Source organism: Callospermophilus lateralis, chromosome 2 (assembly GCF_048772815.1).
Source record: "Callospermophilus lateralis isolate mCalLat2 chromosome 2, mCalLat2.hap1, whole genome shotgun sequence".
Taxonomy (NCBI): domain Eukaryota; kingdom Metazoa; phylum Chordata; class Mammalia; order Rodentia; family Sciuridae; genus Callospermophilus; species Callospermophilus lateralis.
In genome coordinates, this window is record NC_135306.1 from 158,565,155 (window position 1) to 158,584,887 (window position 19,733).

The 19,733-nt window shown below is 42.6% G+C and overlaps 1 protein-coding gene across 3 annotated transcripts in view; it reads right to left on the reverse strand.

Annotated features, from left to right (window-relative positions):
* Nucleotides 1-1,045: 1,045 nt before the first annotated feature.
* Trim66 (tripartite motif containing 66) overlaps nt 1,046-19,733 on the reverse strand; it is a 48,214-nt gene continuing 29,526 nt past the window's right edge. The window contains exons 10-20 of one of the 3 annotated variants that reach the window (XM_076844197.2): nt 19,203-19,364; nt 7,274-7,795; nt 6,929-7,121; nt 5,419-5,479; nt 4,798-4,972; nt 4,177-4,382; nt 3,571-3,697; nt 3,176-3,250; nt 2,621-2,773; nt 1,964-2,182; nt 1,046-1,221 (exon numbers count right to left, since the gene is read on the reverse strand). In XM_076844197.2, the coding sequence (XP_076700312.2) occupies nt 1,162-1,221; nt 1,964-2,182; nt 2,621-2,773; nt 3,176-3,250; nt 3,571-3,697; nt 4,177-4,382; nt 4,798-4,972; nt 5,419-5,479; nt 6,929-7,121; nt 7,274-7,795; nt 19,203-19,364 (1,953 nt within the window). In that variant the 3' untranslated portion in view covers nt 1,046-1,161. Of the gene's footprint in view, nt 1,222-1,963; nt 2,183-2,620; nt 2,774-3,175; nt 3,251-3,570; nt 3,698-4,176; nt 4,467-4,797; nt 4,973-5,418; nt 5,480-6,928; nt 7,122-7,269; nt 7,796-19,202; nt 19,365-19,733 lie in introns of all 3 variants that reach the window. The other 2 variants (XM_076844195.2, XM_076844196.2) reach the window with 2 other exon arrangements.

A 19,733-nucleotide genomic window follows, 5' to 3' on the forward strand; every position in this document is an offset into this window, starting at 1 on the left:
CTATCTCCTGATGGTCCCATGGCCTTTTCCAACTTTCAACATAAAAGGATATGGTGGAGTGTTTTTCTGGGCTATGGACAATCTGAAGGCAAGCTAGTTAGGAGACTCACTTCTGATCTTTGGCTCTGTGAATATGGAGAGGTGGAGAACTAGGAGAGGCCAGGAGAAGAGAACAGGAAGAGAGCCCTGGCAGAGTAAGCTGAGTGTGGTCATTCTCCTTGCCCAGGGAACTCTGTATCTGAAGCAAACAGCAGCTGCCTCACAGCTTTCTGATGCAGAACTCAAGACCCAGATGTCTGAATGGAGATGATAAAGGAGTAGCTACTGACAAGCATGATGATCACTTCTAGGAAGTCAGGTTCTGACACCAAGGAAGTGCTATTAGCACAAAGTAAGCAGCACAAAGGGCAGACTCCAAAGTTGGCATCTTGATGCAAGTGAAATCTGAGCCAGATCTAAGATATCTTTGCACAGCCACCCAGCTCAGGCAAGAATGCCATACCATCCAGAGCATCTTCACAGAAGCCACCTAAGTCAACTTCAGGAAAGGGGGTATGAAAAACAAATACCCTGAAAACCGTTAGAACCTACATAGGCACCAATTGAGATCTATGGCCTCTAGATGCCTCCTTGTTCTGCCTATGACAGGCGCCTCTGTCCTGACAGGACAAGCAATGGTAAACAGTGACAATCTTTGGCTATGCTGGGCCAGGGATCATAGACCTGCCATGTGTCCAGACTTCTTCCCTTCTTTTACCTACTTTCTGGGCCACGAGGAGATAATATACTCTGCTCCTGAGCCCTGGACACTGAAAAGTGAGGAAGGTCTGCTTTCCTCGGTGGAGAGAATCACCAAGGAATTTAGGTCCTTCTGAGCCTGACCAGGCATGGTCTTGTCAAGGTGACCCATACATCTGATTACTCCAGAAACAAGGAACACCTCTCCCTCTTTCCTCTTTATTACTGAATCTTCTCTGTAGTGGATGCACTATGGCTCCCAAATAAATGCTGTAGATGCAAATGACAAAGAAGAGCACTACACAGCTCAACAAGACTCATCTTATCTCACATCCACATTCTGAAGAGTAAGCTGAAGGATGGGGAGGAATAGTCAAAAGGACGGGACACCAGCCACCAGAGTGCTCGGTCTCCTTCCAGCTCTCACACCTGTGAGATGCTGTTGGCCAGGCGGAACGACATTCTCTTTGCTTTTTCATTCTCCTGAGAGAAAAAATAAATATATTTGGAATTAGAATAGCCATATGTAGGATTTATTAACATGAAAAGGCCACTTGTTAAGACTCAGATTCTCTAGAGTCAAAGTGTCTATCCTAGGAATGCAACAGCAAAACTTATTGAAGCCACTATACCTAATATGCTAAGTAAAATAAATAACCAGGGATGGTTAGTCAGCTCCTGGCACACTGGGTAAACATTACATTTCTGAGGAATTTAATAGCAATGACTTGAAATTTCAGGCCCACACAGGTGGGACCAGAGACATTCTCTCTGCTGTAAGCAAAATCTCTCCTTCCTTCCACACACTAAGAGGCTGAAAAAGATCCCTGCTTTTCTCCCTCAAACCCAAAGTAAAGATCAGACACTGAGACTAGATTCTTCTCTTCTTATTGGCATCACAGTGTAGTACAACCAGCACTGAGCTTGGAGTCAAGACAGCTCGTTGCTCCCCGAGTTCTGCTGCTAATTTTCTGGGTAACACTGGGTAGGCACATGCATCTCTCTAAACATCAAGCCTCACTAGTAACTGGAGTTGGTGAGCCCCACACTGCCCTGCCTCCCTTATATTATAAGGGGTTTGAAGTGAGGGTTCATTTTCACCACTATCTCTTGTGCTACCCAAGCATCTTCACTTTAGCTTGCTCTATACCTGTTGTTCAGTTACCCCTTGCCTGCCCAATCACCCACCCATGTACATGCCTGCCAGCTGGCAGTAAAGCTTTACCATATGTCTTCGCCGCCTCTTGGGTTGGATGCCTTCCTGAACACAGGGGGGCCACGGGAAGCCCTGAGGGGTAGAACATCCACTCTCACTAGACACCTCCTCGGAGTCTGAGTCTTGCTGCCTTGGCTGGGCAAACTGTTTCTCTGGGTAGATCTCCTTCAACCATCCCTCAAAGAATACTTCCAGGCAGCGGCCAGCCTCTGCAACCTCTGAGTCAGGCTGATGGGGAAAAGAGCAGTGGTAGTTGGCCTGTTTCTACTAGCCCAACTCTTCCAGGCCCCTCCCTCAAGAGCAATACAGAGAGCACAAAGCCTATCTGGCCTATTCTGGGATCGCATCCTGGGTTGTCTGGAACTTGGCATTTTCTCCTAAGACTCAGGATAACCAATTTGGTACAATTCTTAAAGTAGAAGCGACATTAACAGGTACCCTCAAGTGGCCAGTTACTAACACCTCTCTATCTTCCTCCTAAGTCCATGCTGAGGGTTGAGTGTGGGATAGAGCTTTAAAACTCACCACAGTAGACCTCAGGACTCCTCTTAGGTCTTCCTGGCAGCTCCGAACCAAACCTGATCCCCATACCCCAACCCTCACTTCAGCCATTATAAACTTTGGGTCACTGGGTAATAGAAAAGATGAAAAATGGAAAAGACATACATAATTAAATTTAGCACAGTTCCAGAACATGAGGCGCACGTCTGATACCACCTCCTCTGGGGTGGTATAATGAGCTGGGTCCTTCTTTTGAAGCTTCCTCCGGATGATTGACAGGTCCATGGGCCTCTTGATAATCTGATAATAATGTCGCGCCTTGGGAAGGAGAGAAGAGGAAAAGAAGGAAAGAAAGAAGAGAAAAGAATAGGTATAGATAAGAGAAGAGGCAGAGAATGAGTTGGAATGTAAGTGAAAGAATAGAAGAAAGATGAGAAACAGCAGGAATAAAATTATGGAGAAGACAAAAAAAAGAAATAGGAGGAATGTATCACTTGCCAAGTCAAGTCTGATGCAGCAGCAGCTGTGGCAAGCTGGAGAGTAAAGACTGGACTGGCCATGGCCCCCAGGGTCCCCTGGACCATCCACAAATTAATACTGTCACTATTCCAATGGTTGAATCCTGAGCCCCCTGGGTACACCATCATGATCCTGCCCCATGGCCTAGGCCCTCTGAACAGAAATGACAGTAGCAAGCAGAAACAGTAAGGTTTTCCTTACCAAGGGGCTGACAGGTTCATGGAAGGGCAGACTGAGGCTATTGCAGCACAAGGACAATACCAGCTTCTCACATTTCTGCAGAAATCATAATTGGCAACAGTGTCACTTTGTTCTGGCCCATTTAAAAAATCAAACATGAGAAAACTAATAACTGTCTGGCTTTGTCCCACAGGTTTCCAATCATAATACTAAGGCACAGTTCAGACTCCCAAGCCAGAGGAAAGCTTTTAGGAGAATGAAAACCATACAAATTCCCATTGGCCAAGTTATCATCAGCCACAGTCCAAAGAAAGGTACCCAGAAGCAGGTCTCACCCTTCTGAAAGACCTCATCCCCTTTTAGGCACAGAGGGCTTTTTCAAGCAGAAAACCTTGTTTCTAGAGACCTTTCCCTACCTTCTGGTCGCATGTGCTCAGGCCAGGAAGTACCCGCACTCCAGGCTGGCTATAGCGAGCATTCTCACAGTCATATTCCATCTCGGGCTGCGTCAAGCTGCAACACAAGGTACACACCCACTCTCCCCTGCATAGATAGGTGAGGCCATGTTAGGCTTCAGCAAATTGCCCAGAGCACCCTTCCCTCTCCCTCTCCTTCAAGACAAGCATCGAGGCAACAGTGTGGGAAACTGAGTCTGTAGCTCTTCACTTGAGGCAATGGCTTCCTAGCAATGAGCTTGAAAGAAATTCAGTAACTCAGGATTTAGTGAATCCAGAAAAAATATTTAGGAAGAAGGCAGGGAAGAAGTACAGAGGCAAGTCTTTGCATAGGAAGAAGCTGAGAACAGAGGCAGTAGGAAAGTCAACCAAATTTCCAACATCTACCTGTCTGAGTGCAGAAGGCACATATAGGGCCCACTAACTCACAGACCTGCATTTCATGTAGGCCCAGAAGAGGGGAGTAGGCCCACCCTGGGAAGTTCTGTGGGACTGACCTATAATAATAATATAATAATAGAAGATAACCTGGTAGTCAGGCAATGGCACTGGACTGGTATGACTCACCCTGGGAAGCTGAGCAAGGCTGGCACGTGGCAGGAAAGGTGAAACACTTTGGGGCAGCGGTCACAGCACAGCAACTCTCCACCATTGAGACACACAGCACAGAAGTCCTCATTCTCTATTGGGACTGGAGGACCCTTCTTGGCTCCAGGAATTCGAGAAATGAGTCTGTGTTCTTCAGGATTTGTACTTTCCACCTCTGGTGGCTGCTGCCCAGCCAGGGAAGTGACAGTGACCTTTCTTCCCCCCAGACCTGGGGCCTGGATGGCATCAGGCAGGCTGTCCTGGCTAACCTTGGGGAAGAAGTGAGTCTGAGTAGTCAGAGAACAGTACTAACAAGATGTGGAGGGACACAGTGGGAGGGACTGACAAGCCCTGAGCACTTAATATAAGAATCATTTCTTCCAGAACTGCAAGCTAGCCAAGTCCCACAAGTGCTGGGACAGCTTACTCCTTCTATGAACCTCAGAGACCCCTTACAGCAGAGGACAAAGTCTTGCCAAGCTACACCCTCACTCAGAGACTCGGAGAGGCCCCTGAGCCAGAATTCTAGCTGCAGCAGAGAGAAAGGAGAGACTCCTGGACTGGGCCAAGGTTTAAGGTCAAAACATAGTAAAGTGGTACCTTAATGGACATGCTGGAGGACTCAGTGCCACATTCAATAACCAGCAAGAAGCTCCCATCCTGATCATTTTTCTGAGGCTTCAGCTTGAACACAGGCATCTCTCCCGAGGAAGCAGCACAGATCTTGAGTCGCTCCAGTCGCACATAGGGAATCTTAGGTTCACTGTTGAAAGCTCTGTGGCAAAAGAGATATCCTGGGTATCAGCAAGAGCCTCCTCTGATCCCAACCTCTAAGTCAGGCTCATCTGTGATCCCACAACTGTGTAACTATTCAAGATCTCCTCGGTCCAACCCCCTGAGGTCCACATCTTGCCAGCTCTGCCTGGCCAGACCCTGTCAGACACTGGGAAGCCCTTTGTGTAGTCCCTGTCAAAGAAGGAAGCTCCACGAAGAGCAAGGACTACACACAGAGTGCATGCCTCCTGGGGCAGGAGCCAGGACACCCTCCCACAATCATCCCAGACATCCAACCATACACACCCCACTTGAGGGCCTGGGGGTCAAAGAAGACAGAAGCAGGAAAATTTCTGCTTCTAGTTAAGTCAAGAAGGATGCTTACTTCTTGTACAGGACATAAAGTTGTTTGGAGTTGGAGGCGGGGGTTGACCAAGAGTCTGTTACCTGATGCTCTGATTCTCTTTTTTATCCAGCTCTAAGGGTCTTTGTTCAAAATTCTGATATTCTAAAGCAAAAGACAAATAAATACCTGTGATGATATACTCTGTCACCTGTACCTTCCATTCATAACTGTTATTCACATGTCTGGCCACACACATCCCATAATTGTTCCCTACACTGTAATGATTCATAATGGTGGCAATCCCATGGATATCCTTCCTGGAGGCCACCTTCTTTCAAGGATGAGCACAGATAATGCTCAGAGGCTGCCCACAGGTGAGCGTTGGGTCAGGCACTGAGGGGCCAGCTTCTCACCTTTGAAATGAGCTCACAAATCACTTGTTTCCAGTACTCTGGTAACACTTGCTCTGAGAAGTCATTCTGTTCTTCCTTTTCAGTCAAGGGCTGGGATTCCAGAACTGCCTGAGAATCCAGCTCACACTCTGTGAGCTAGAGGCTTCAGGGAGCCCTCTCCTGTATAGCACAGTCTTCATGGATGGACAGGGAGCAGTGGAGGCAAATAGAGGGAACTAGGACTTGAAAGCACCCAGTGAGCACTGGGCACTGTCCTAGGCACTTTACATGGGCAAGCAGGATCCAGAAGAATAAATCCAACTACATAAAATGCAGGGTTACATTATTGGGTATAATAAGAGCCAATAATTTTTTGGTTGGCCTTTCAATGTGAGAAAAAAGGGGAAAATATTTCTTTCATTTTCTGTGATTAAATCTATACAAAATAGACTGATCATTACAAACTAAGCATACATTGTACTTTGAACTAAGAAAGTCCAAGAGATCAATGGTACTCAATTCCAGACTTTCTTAGCAGCAGAAATAAACAAATCACCTTCCACGAAGAAACAAATCTTAGCCTAGCCCAGTTTGAGAAGGAGTGTGGGTAACTAAAAAGAAAATAAGAGCCAATCTACAATGTTCCAAAATCTCTTTTCTATGTGGAACAACACAAATTCATAGTATTTCTGGATACAAGGAAAATTCTTGCTACTACAGAGTAAGTTGTCAAGTTAGTTCTCTGCAGTTATTTGTCCCAGTAGCCTATGAAGTCAGTATGATTAGTTCCATTTACAGAGAAAGAAATCAGTTCTAGGATATTAGGTATATCACTCAAAATCAAAAAACACAGTGCTGGTATTCTAACTTATGTATGTCCAACTCTAAAGTCAGATGTGCTTTTTTACCTATAATATTTTTCCCAGTCTAGCCACCTTGAGGTGAGTTCTTCCAGTCTCCCACTACATGCAACCCAGACCCCAGGACTTTTTGCATGGGGAATATTACAAGAAAGCTGGCCACATGGATCAGCCCTAGCCACAGTGAGGAAAGCAGAACAGAGGAACTCGCTTCTAGAGAGGTACATTTAGCCTCAGAGAGAAGCAGCACTCCTCAAGCTTAGAGCCTATCTGCTGCCCTGTACTTCACCTAAACGTGCTTAGTCCATCTGCACAAGTCTATGGTCAACATGAAGGCAGGCTTCTTACTTGAGTCTCACCTTGTGGGTTCCGGTACTGCTGTAGAGCTTTAGATGTGTTGATCACCGGTGCCAGGGGAGGTCTTTTCACAGAGAGATTAATTGGCTCCTCTAATTCTGAGGTAATAGCCAAGTCTTTGGGCACATCCAGTTCAGGGGCCATGGGGCCTTGTCCCACTGAGTCAGTAAAGTGAGAGGAATCCTCACTTTCCATCTTCCAGAAAAGAAAAGACAACAAGAATCAAAGAACTTTTGCCATCAGTGGTCCCAGAGCTATTAAGCTAAAGCCAGGATAAGACCTTCAGTGGCCAAGTTTTTACCCAGTGACAAGCAGAAGAGGTTAACTGACATTTCCCTATGACTTACCTTACATAGGGCATTTCTCAGGGAGGGGTCAACTCCATCCTTGGGGCATAGGCTCTCTACAGCTCGGCCAGGGTCAGGACTGGAAGTGGATCCAGTTTCCAGCTGCCTGTCAGAAACCAGGGGCATGCTCTTCAAAGGACAAGTTGCTAGACTTGGCACAGCTTGGGTGTGAGCAGACAGTAGGCTGGGCCTGGCCTGAGAATGGTCACTTGCTAGGCTTGTGATGGCTGGGGAGGTCTCATTCATCATGTTGGGCATGGACTGGAATGTGCCATGCACAAGGCTTGGTATGACCTGTAGATGACTGGTTGTCGGGCTGGGCATGGTATGGTTTTGAACACTGGTCAGGCTGGTCACAGCTTGTGGGGGGCCACTCAGCAGACTGGGTACTGCCTGAGGAGGGCCAGGTGTCAGGCTTCTCACACTCTGGACCTGTGGTTCTAGTGTCCTTGCCAGCTTGGTAGATGACAACTCCATCTCCAAAGTGTTGGAAAAGCCCATGATGCTCACCGAGGTGGAGTTCTATAGGAGCAGAGACAAAGGGTAGTCAGGCTGTTAGCTGAGAATGTCAGGAGGGAGAGGGGAGATCCAGCCCACAAGAGCTCCCATGCTCAGATTCCTCTCTGGCCTCTAAGCCTAAGAGAGATGGGGAACTTGGGCAGCACATGAATTTCTATTCAAATCCTTGACACCAAGGAAGTTCTTAGGCTATGACACAGAGAGGGAGGCACAAGCTAAGGACACTGGTATTGGGTGGAGGTAGGGAACAGACAGTGAAAAAGAGAAAGCCTACCATTTGACCTAAGGTAGACACACACACACACACACACACACACACACACACACACAAACACACACACACACACAATCAATCAATCAATCAACCAACCAACCACCTCTCCCACCTTCACTCCTGTGCTTAAGCAAAGAGTCAGTCAGCAAGACTGCCCTCTAATTTCACATTCCCCTCTTACTATACCACTGGTGATTTCTTTTCCTTTCAAGGTGTTCTAAAGTTTAGTTTCCGACATAAAAGTGGCAGGAGGTTAAGACGGCTCAAATTCTGATCTGCCTCAGAACTTCTTTTTTGAGAGGATGCCAACGCTGAGGGAGTCCCAATCAGCCTGGGGAACATGGGTAAACTCCAGGGCCTCTTCTATGCTTTTTCAAATCAACTCCAAGTACCACCAGCATTTGATAAAAGCTTTAAATAAGATATCTGAAGGTCTTTTCTAGCCCTAATATACCTGCCAAAGACATTCCAAGTCAAAGAAAGGGAACTTGTGAGCAACTAACTTAAGATGATCCCAGACATTTTTGCCATCAGCAGTCCCAGAGCCATTAAGCTAAGGCCTTCAGTAGCCAATCTTTTGCCCAGTGAAACGCAGAGGAAGTTGACTGACATTCCCCCAAGTTGAGGGAATGTAAATCACGGAATGAAGCAATGATGTTCCAGCTCCAAAAGTTCTTTTCTTATATAAAACTACTGAATGACCCAAGGAGAAGAGAACTAAAGGGTTGATGAAAAGAAATAAAAAATATATAGACTGCTGCATTTGAATCTATTTAGCTTTTCCGATTAAAGAAACATTTGATGTAGGAGAGAAGGCTAAACATTTGATGCAGGAGAGAGACTAGTCTAAATCTAACCTTCATGAATTTATAAGTTCTGTTTTTTTTAATGCTAAATAAATAGCAATTTAACTATTTAAAATAGTAAAGGGAAAACAAGGAATAAGCATCTCTAAGCTTCTAAAATCAGTTTTCCAAGTCTGTCATTCTTTTCCCCATATATGAAAAATTCAAATTTCCTTAGGAAAATAAACACTTTCAATACATTCTCAAGTTTCAATATAAATTCAATAAAACCACTTCATAGTGAAGAAAGACTGTCCTCATCTCAGTGAATGTCACTCCTAGTCACCCAGCTCTGCAAGTCAGATCCCAGGTGGGAGGTATCAACGGTGTACCCCTCCTCCCTCACCCAAGCTAAAAGCAGGCCCATCAGTTCTGCCTTAAATATCTCTCAGATATACTTACTAATTCCTCTCTCTACTGATGGTTCACTAGCCTCACCTACTTTCATAGTCCCTAGACAACAGGCATGGCCTCGTCGGTAAAGAAATACTTTAAAACGTGCATATGATCATCATTCCTTTTCATAAAACCCTGCAGTGCATTCTACTCTTCTTAGGATGAATACAAAAATGCTTAACAGTTTCCCAAGGGTCTATGTTCTGACATTCTCCTTTACAGTCACAGCCCATACTACAACCCACTCCCCATTCTCTGAGCTCCAGACGTTATCTTCAGACATTATCTTCAATTCCTGTATCATTCAAGCACCCCCAGCCCTCACCCACTCTAGAAAGACTGCTTCCTTTGTGAATATTCTCCCACCCCCGTACCCTGTTCCACAATCATGTAGAACTCAGCTCAGCTGCCAGTATTGTAACAAAGCCTAGTTTCATTCTCAAGTCCAGACCAGGCCACCCTACACACCTTTTATGTTCTCATAATGCCTTGTCCTTGTACTTTTAGTCTTATAGCCCAATTTGTGATAGCACTTAATTAATTTGATTCCCATTGCCAAACAGTGAACTCTATTAGGGCATGAATTTTGTCTATTTTGTATTTCTAAAGCCAAGAGCAGTGCCTGAATGAAAAAATGAATTAATGTGCTACACCTAAAATTTCACAGCACTACATGACTGTTCATTCTAAATCTTAACCAAATGAACAGCAGCTTTATTCTACTAACAACTGAGTCTATGAGTTTCCCTTAAATAATTACTTTTTTTGTATTGCTAAAATTTATTGCAAATATTATATGCAAGGCAATTTGCTAAGTGTTTACATATATTATCTCATTTTTACCTCACAAAAATCATTTAAGAGTTGTTGTGAAGGTTAAAGAAATAACCCATTTAAACATTTAGAACAAATGAGAAAGCTATTAGTTTCTAGCTTCAGCTCCTTAAGCTGGGATTGTGCCTAGTTTCCCAATTTGGTTTATGCATTCTAGCACACTGTAGATACTCAATAAACACCAGCTGTTTCTACCATTTCTCCTGTTATTGTTATTATTTTTGTTGTAGCCTTAATTTTACATGAGAAAATTAGAGTCAGAAAAGCAACTTAGGGTTTTTATGTTTTTATAAAACATAATTTTGTAATTTTCATTTATTTGTGAAATAGGGTATATTAAAATAAAATTGAGCTTGGGCATGGTGGCACATGCCTGTAATCCAAATGGCTTGGGAGGTGAAGCAGGAGGATCACAAGTTAAAGCCAGTCTCAGCAAATTAGTGAGGCCCTAAGAAACTTAGCAAGATGCTGTCTCAAAATAAAATACAACAAAAGGTTTGGGGATGTGGCTCAATATTTAAGTATGCTTGGGTTCAATCCTCAGTACCAAAAACATAAAATAAAATAAAGTTGATTTTTATATTAATCTCATCCAGAGATCTTGCTAAAGTCACTCTGGAATTTTATTTTGGATTTTCTCTGTGCATAAATAAGGTAATCTATGAAGAGTGAATTTTAATTTTCTTTCTTACTTTACTCCACACATATAAGGATGTCATCCTACTTGCATTCCTGATTGCAGAGGATCCTTTCAATATTTCACCAAATATATTAAGTTTTCATAGCTTTAGAATCCAGACCTCTGATACCAAAGCCACACTCTTAATTTTGGCCTTGCTCTCTCTCTACCCATCTCTGGGCTGACTCCCCTTCACTCTCTCTCTCTCTCATTTTTCTATTCTTCAATTTCTTTATCCTTCCCTATCCTCCTTGCCCTCTCTCATGGCCTTTCCTTTAATTTTCTGTTTTTCTTTCTTATTATCATCTCTTTCTGTTTTCTCCCTGCCCCTGTCCTTTATTTAACAGCATTAGTAAAATTTATACTTCTGATTCTTGATTCTCAATTTCAAAAGCAGATGAGTTAAATATCTTTTCTCTCTCCAAAGAAAATTTTGCTTTTTATATGTTCCTTGATAATTCAATAATCTTATATAAAAGGGCTTCAATTTGTTCTACAGTGTAAGTCCCAAGGGAAAAAAATGATTAGAGAGGTAAGAGGAATGCACAAACCAAATTGGGAAACTAGGCACAAAGCCCAGCTTTAGCTTAAGGGGCTAAAGCTAGAAACCAATGATTTCCTCAATATACCCAGGACTGCATCCCTTGGTGTCCTCTAGTTGTCCTGGCTACACACTATGATAGCTTTCTAACAACTTACATATCCTCATCTGTAGACACAAATACCCAGTGTTATTGCTTTCCCTTTTATAATATACAACAGTCCAATCCTTTGAACTGGGTTTTTTTTTACCTTTTCCCCTCTTGACATGTATTTATAATGCAGTTCTGGCATTCATTTCATCTACCATGCTGGACATTGAAAATTAAATTGATAGCTCTCAATGAGATCCTTGCTGCTAAGCATTAAGAATATCAAAATCCATTGAGACCATCCAACTAATAATGGTAGGATGCTGTATGTCACAGATATGCACACAAGATAAAATCCCCAAGGGCAAAATTTGCCAGAGAAAAGATAGAGATCACATTTGTTGGATTTCAACCTCCTATGCTAATTGCTTGTAAGATGTGAGTTAATCAAAGGATAGGGCAGAGGAAGACATGTAGACTGAGCCATGAAAGAATTCTAAAGTGAACTTGCTGGATCTGCTCCCATAATACCCAGAAGACAGTATGCAGTAGGTTATGTGTCCTAAGATACCACAGACTAGAGTGGTCTCTTTCATCTTCATGTCTTTAGCCAAATTCAAGGAGGCCAATGCTATAAGGAAGTAAGCTAAAGCTCTGGAAACAAGAACCTGGGGGAATTTCCATCAAAGAAGAAACCCAGGGAAAGTGCTTTGAGGAAACCAGTCCCAACCCCATTTCTGTAGGCTACACAAACACAATAGCACTTCTGGAACCTATATATGCTGTGTACTAGTTATTTTGATACTTCATCTGACTCTCTGGAAGGAAGAGCTACAAAATATTAAATCAAAAATTACTTATTTCATGTACAGGAAGAAAAGAGTAGAGTTGAAAGCCTCCATGCCACTCTGCTGTTGGTGCTACAAGATGAGTGCAGGCAAGGTGAGGGCCAACTTTCAAGGCAAGGAATGAGCCTGAGTCTCTAGGGCCAGGAAGGAAAGAAAGGGCTTCTCGAGAGCATACTAGGGCTAGAGAAGGGATTGGGAAGGTGGCTGTATTGCCTCACATACAGAAGCCACCCATCTGCCAGTGGAGATGATAGTGTCAACTATCTCCAGCACCCAGAATTGTACAGAGGACAAATGAGAGAAGGCAAAGGTGCATTTCCCACCATAAAGTCTTATAGGGTCCATCACTTACTCTTCTAGGCTGTCAACTACATAACTGACACCTTGAATTAATCATATATAAAACAGATTTCATGGATGAAAATATGCATAGTGAGGAAGTGAAAATAAACTATTTCCTAGTTCAGAAATAAAAAGGCAAAATGCCAAAAACATGTATCAGCTCAGGTCATCTTTGGCAGATGAAGGGAGATGATCCTGGGCCTAAAGAACTTCCCCTTATCTCCCTCAACTAGCATATCCTCACTTGTTTCTAATTTTCTCTCACTCTCCCAAACTGTATGTTCCTATCCCTGTCTTCTTCCTCTTCTTCTCTCTTGTCATTCTCTGCCTCCTTGTCTCCATCTGCTGCCTCTCTGACTTGTCTGAAATGCCATGCCTGGAGTAAATTTATGCCTAGAGCCCTTATTCTATCTAACCTGTCTTCTGCTTGATCTGTTATCTGCAGCCATCTCTCTCTCCACCCTCACCAACTGGATCTCTTTCTGGAGCTCAATGTGTTGACATTATTGTTCTAATGCTTGCCACATGGTATTGTCAAAATTAAGAGAAAGCATTGTTTTCTCATTTAAACAGTTGGAAGGGAAACTGAGACACAAGAGTGATTTCTCAGATTTCCCAAGCCTCATACAGGCCCAAGACTACAAATCCAGCCCCAACCTGAAAATCCACTGGCTGGTCTTAATTTTGGGCCAATAGCTAGAATGCCAGTACCCTAGTAACAGGTGATTACAAAGTCAATAAACGGACACTTAGTTCACATGCCCTGAGTTTAATATTAGTTTTAGGTTCTTACAGTTAGATAATATTACTATAGAGAAGTAATGCAGTTGGAGTAGCATTCCACATAAATTAATTTTCCAGATATCTGAAACACACTTTTTTTCAATAACAAAATGCAATTGGCTTAGACTTTATTTTGAATGGGAGTACGTTTAAAACACTTTACACACTACCCTGTCTTATTAAACAGAGTAAATGGAGCCTAGTAAGTCAAGAATTTTTGGTGACCCACTAATTAGTCCAGAGATGCTCTCAGGAACTACTAAGAATGGAGAGTTTAGTTTGCCCTTTCAATGAATGATCTCACACAGTGGCACTTTTCCAGGCCATGCATCTTGCCTTCTCCCTGTTGTGAGCTGCCATTATAGAAGTCCTTATTCCTGCTTCTAATCTGCTTACTATTTTAATATAGGAAAAGTATAAATTTCAGAAAAAAAACATATCTAAGCTTGCTAGATAAAAAATGCTGATGGATAACTGAGTGTGGTTATGATTTCATATAGAAAATAATGTGTGGGGTTTGTGACATCTGCTTTTGTTGCTGCTTTTGTTTGCCTGCTTATATCCTTTATAAGGGTTTTCCCTCCAGTGGTTAAAATCACCAAAGATACTTGGGAATTTTGTCTTGGAAATACACTAAAAGCTTTCACTCTGCCTGAGGAAACAGAAAAGAAAACAAGGACAGAGGTAAACAGATTTGTGAATTAAACTCTTGAAATATTTGAGGGCTTCAACATCTTCAATATTAGGCAGATTGGTTTAATAGCAGTATATTTTGAAGTAGCTGAATAAGACAAGTGAAGAATAGATTAACTTTTCCAGTAATTGGTTTTACATGTTGATTTTTATAGTAAAGTTGTTGCTCTTGTTGACAGTAAATGATTTTCCATCTCAAATGAAAAGCTCTTGTACTACCAAAGGCTATTCCTATTGAAAGTAAATATGCTGATATATGCAAACTGACCAAAATCAATTGGAAAAAGGTTCATGGGCAATAAAAAAGTGCCCTGTGCCCTGATGACCTGGGGATATCACAAAAGTAAAGAGGAGCTGGGTGCAGTGGTGCATTGCGTTTGTAATCCCAGCAACTCAGGAGGCAGGGGATTGTACATTTGAAGACAGCATGGGCAACTTAGCAAGACCTTGTCTCAAAATAAAATTTTAAAAAGGCTGAGGATGTAGCTCAGTGGTAGATCTCCTCCTGGATCCAATCCTTAGTGTCAAAAAAGAAAAGAAAAGAAAAGAAAAAAACCATTATCACAGATTCTGAGGGGAGAAGTAAGGCAAAAAGAATAAGGAGGGTCCAATAAGTCTGAAGTGAAAGAGATGAGTGAAAGATTTGGAGGCTCAGAAGAATTGGTCAGAGGTTTACTCAGGTCACTAGAAGAAATTTACAGCCTACCAGCAAAGGCCTGTTTTCTCATGGGCCAGGAGACCTAGGCAAAGATCTTGGATTTGGTTTGTGACCGAAATCAAGATAGAATTAAGAACACAAGCTTCTTAAAGGGTGTTAAATTCAGAAATCCAGACCTGGGGAGTGTTTGCCTTGTCTCCTGAGTAGGACAGAGTAGAACTGACCAGGATATAGGAAATGCCCTAAGAGTGCTTCACCAGGCCTTGGGAATATTCTGTCTACTGTGAGGGTCAGGCTATGAAGAAAAGATCATTGCTGAGGTTGAGTACCCATGATCTGATCTATTGCTGTGTATTTGGAGACTAAAGATGCTTCGTATTTCCTCATATATGCCAGGGTTTTGAATATGAGTTTAAATGACTCATTTCCCATCTCCAGGCATTAATCTCCTCCTCAAAAGGTTGATATAAATCTCAGCTATTATAAAGAGATAAATTAAGAGTTCAGGCATCAAAGTACTTTGATAATGGCATAAATGCTATCAACCTGAGTCATCATCCTTTGTTCTTCTGCATCACTCTTAATCTGGGTCATAGGAATGCTTACTGCTTCTCTATCATTTACTGGAAGTGTATATTATATCCCAGACTCTTTTTAAGTCATAGGCAGCATCCTGCTGGCCTTAAAGTCCTTTGTGGTAGATCTGCACTATATTATGAGCGGCAGCAAAGAAGTCTTTTTTGCAGATGAACTGGAACTCAGAGCTTTCTGTGATGCTTAATGTTTTGACTCCCTCAGACAGCATTGAGGAAAGGATTGTGTGTATTCTTCAGCAGTTGACTAGTCCATAAGTACAAAAAGAAGCCACCAAAATGTCTTCCAGTTTTTCTTGGAATGTAAGGGGTTTTCTGTTGCAGAGTTCTGACCATGATATTTCTTCAGAGTAGCTAAACAAAGATTGGGACTAGACAACAACTAGTACCAGATAAATGTCCAAATCCACTTTAAAATATCCTGTTGGATGCAAAGAAGTTGGTAGGATAAATGACTTCGGAGAGGGCAGAGCTTAGGCCTCTAGAAAACCCATTCAAGAACTTTCACAGTCTTCAACCACAATCTGTCTTCACCATGAACTCTTTAAGCACCAACTCCATCATCCTTGTGCACAGATGCTCTGTTCTGTCACCCTTATGGTCAGCATGGAACACAGAAAGATGCTTGGTGCCACAAGTTTGAGTCTTTTATCTTTAGATTGACTTCTGACTTCCCTGGCACTAATAGGCCAGTATAGGCTAAGAAGTGGCTACAGGCCAAAATATCTTTACCAGTTAAATTAAGCACTATGAAATGAGACTGGGTCCTAAGACTTCTCCAGCAAGGCCCCACACTATTTCAAAGATTATAAAGATGGGAAAATCCAGAGGTGAGAGGCCAAATGGAGTTCTATATTTCCCACTGTGGCATACAAAGAGAGGCAATTTAACCTAATCATTAAGCATAGGGTTGAGTCAGGAACTGTGCTCTGGTCCTAACATTACCCATGGTCAGCTGTATAACTCAGGTGGGTCACTTAACCTTTCTGTATCTCAGTTTCCACATCTTTCAAAGAGAATAAGAAAGGGCTTCCTCATAGTATTACTAGGATAAACAAAATAAAATGGGATGATCCATGTAAAAACCTATGGAAAAGGTAGAAAAATATTATACAATGTATTAATCATTCAATGATAAGGGTACTCAAAATGTTTGGTATCCTCAAGCCTCAAACCCTCTAACTCATCCAACCCCATCTACAAGGCAATGAATTTCCTCAAAAAGAAAGCCCTTTTTCTTATTGCAGGAGCTTTGTTGTAACCAGTACCCCTCTCTCTCAACTCATGAGCCAAAGTGACAACCTTGAGGGTTCTTTTTCTGGGAGTCCAAGCCATGAAAAGGCTTATAAAACATCTGAAAAATGCCAAGTCATCTGCCCCTCCAAACTTCTGCATAAGCCTTCATTCATAAAGCCAGGAGCAATCCAAAATGAGAAAGAGTTCCTAGGATCTTCACAAACCCCACTGCCACCCTTCAGTCACAGAGGAAAGCAGCTTCCTCTTGGTGCACACAGAATCCTGTAGGCCAATCACAGAGGCAACACAGTTTCCATGCTGTGTACAGGAACAGAACTGACCCTTGTCAAAGAAGCAGCAGCATTTTCTGCATGGCTTTCAGCAATAGCAAGCTCTAGGCTTTCTGATGAACTACTGACACCTAGAACAGCTCCCGTCAGGTCATTTTCTACTGCATCTTTCAAAGGACAATATTGATAATTCAAAACTTAACTTATTGGTCCTCTCAAATATATTCTTTTCCCCTTGCTCCCATCTCAATGGGCCAAGACAAACCCAAGTGTTGAGCCAAAGGTCTTTCTCTGTCTGCTTTCCTATTGTCAATCAGGACCGAATCCAAAACTCATGATCAGATAGCTCTCGAAATCCTTGCTTCTTCTTCATTCCCACAGCTACTGATTTCATCCAACTTCCTTACCACTACTAAAGTGGACTTTCAAATTGAATTCAAGCCATGCCCCCCCTCCTTACTAGAAATCCTTCAGTCACTACTACCCTAGCCCCAAGACTAAATCACAACTCCAAGCATAATTGACAAGCCCTCCAACCTCTCTGGTTCCAGTTACTCTTACTTCTCAGTGCATCTCCTGACCCTATCAAGTCAGATTATCCGAAGCCCTAAGTGGCCCAGGTTTTTTCTCCCTTTTGGGCCTTCCAAGTTGCCATTCCCTTTAACTGATGCAGTCTGTCTTTACACTCTCTTCACTAGCTAAACTACTTCTTCTTCAAATGTCAGCTTAAAAATATGTCTTCTGAGAAGTGTTCTGTGAACACCCCCTCTCCCAGAGTTCGTTGCTCCATGGGGTACACCTTAATGACTACCACAGTATTTCATTATAATTTATTGTTTTTTCTTATTTATCTCTCCCACTAGACTGTAAACTGCAGTACAGAACTACCTTATCCACCAACGTGTGCTGGAAAAGTATTTGAAACACAGTAGGATTTTTGTGGAGGTTTTTTTTTTGTGTGTGTGTGTGTGTGTGTGTGTGTGTGTGTGTGTGTATGTGTGCGTGTTATTTTTAACATTAAATTTATAAATAAATGGATGGATGGATGGCCCAAATTTATAAGATTAAATATTTAAGAGCCTATTTACAGCACCCCTTGAGCTTCTAGGCCAAGTTATTTTTAAAGGCAAGATACAGTCAAAAGACCACTAATATCAGAGGCTTTCCCAGACTTCAAGAGTCACCAGAAATTTCCAAGTTAACATTTCATTTTTACCATTCCTTCCTTTTCTAAACTCTTTTCTCAAGAATTATGGAGATTTACTGATCCAAGACATATATGGTGGTGGTGCAGCTGGAGAAACTTAGTGAGAAGCAGTATAATAAGCAACTAGCAGAAATTGGACTACAGTCAGAGGGATGTTGTAAGGCTGAAAAAACAAGCTAGGAGGGTATAGATAGCTGACAGAGTTTCAAGTCCAGGTCTAGATGGATGCACCAGGAAGACTGAGGACACTAGATCTGAGAAAGCAATAGGATAAGTGGAACAGGGACAAGGGACACAAGAAGGAGTGAATGGAGCATATGTCTCAGTACTTAGGTCTAAGCTAGAAGAAGGTAAAGGGCAGGGGTGAAGGGCATAGGAAGAATAGACAGATGAGGAGCTGTGGGGATCTGGATTATTGCAAGGGTAAATGAACACTGCTAGCAAGCTGGTAGGCAAGTAGACAGGAAGTCCTCTGATTATTCATCTTCAAGAGATCTCAGTATCCCTAGGTGCTCAGCTACCTCTGCAGGACATCTCTGCAGACAACTTACCCAACAAATTCAACTGATTCAAATTCTAAGGCAATAAACTTTGGGTTGTGGAGGCTACATAAAATACTTTCCCCATTTTCATTATAGGATGGAAAAAGTTCAGGCTCTGGATTCCAACAGATCTTATTTTAACTAAACCTCAGCGCTTTCCTCTATGGCTATAGAGCTCTGGACTTCAGTTTCCTGAGCTACACAATGGTGATGCCCAACTGATAAAATTGTTGGGAAGGTTAAGTGACATAATGCTTGAGAGGGACCATATATATAGTTCTAAGCACAGAGTAAGCATTCAATAAATTGGCTCTCTTTCCCTTTCCCCTAAATGAAGCCTAGTAGGCCCCATTTTAAGCCTGTATGTAGGAGTGGAAATGGAGGTGGAGAAGGACTTATGTTGCTGATTCATTAGGACAGAAGGCATGAATCAGGACTGTGTAGCATCCAGGGATGGAATAGGGACACTCCTCCCCCCAACCCATCATCCTCATCCAGGTGCCTGGGGTCTTGGCTGGCAGTAGGTCTCATGTCAGGGGAAGCAGTCTCCATTAGTACCTTTCTCACCACATTTGGAGAGGAGTGCTGGTTGGTGTTGTCCATAGAGGGGACACTATGAGAAGTTTCTTCCCCAGATGTCTGGGGCAAGGAAGCAGCAACATTCTTCTCAAGAGGGAGAGCTGGCTTTGGGCCCTCAGATGCTGGAGGCTCATCTGTAACCTAGAAGAGGGAATAACAACTTCGGTGGGTTTCACTGCAGAGAGTAGCTGCAACAGCAAGATCTAGTACCCTTCCTGCTACTACCTACACATGGTGAACTGCTTAAAATTAAAAAAAAAAAATACTGTCATCTAAACTTTTCCTAAAACTACATCCTAATGTGATAGTCTTATAATAGAATCAAAAACAAGAATTCTGAGCTAACTATGTCAGCAATTTAACTTTAATAGTTATAATACAGGTTTTCGTTGTTTGTTTTATGGTGCTAGGGATCTAACCCAGGACCTCATGCATGCAAGGCAAGTGCTCTACCACTTAGCTATGTCCCTAGCCCCATAACACAGTTTTGACTTACATTAGGCTACAGTC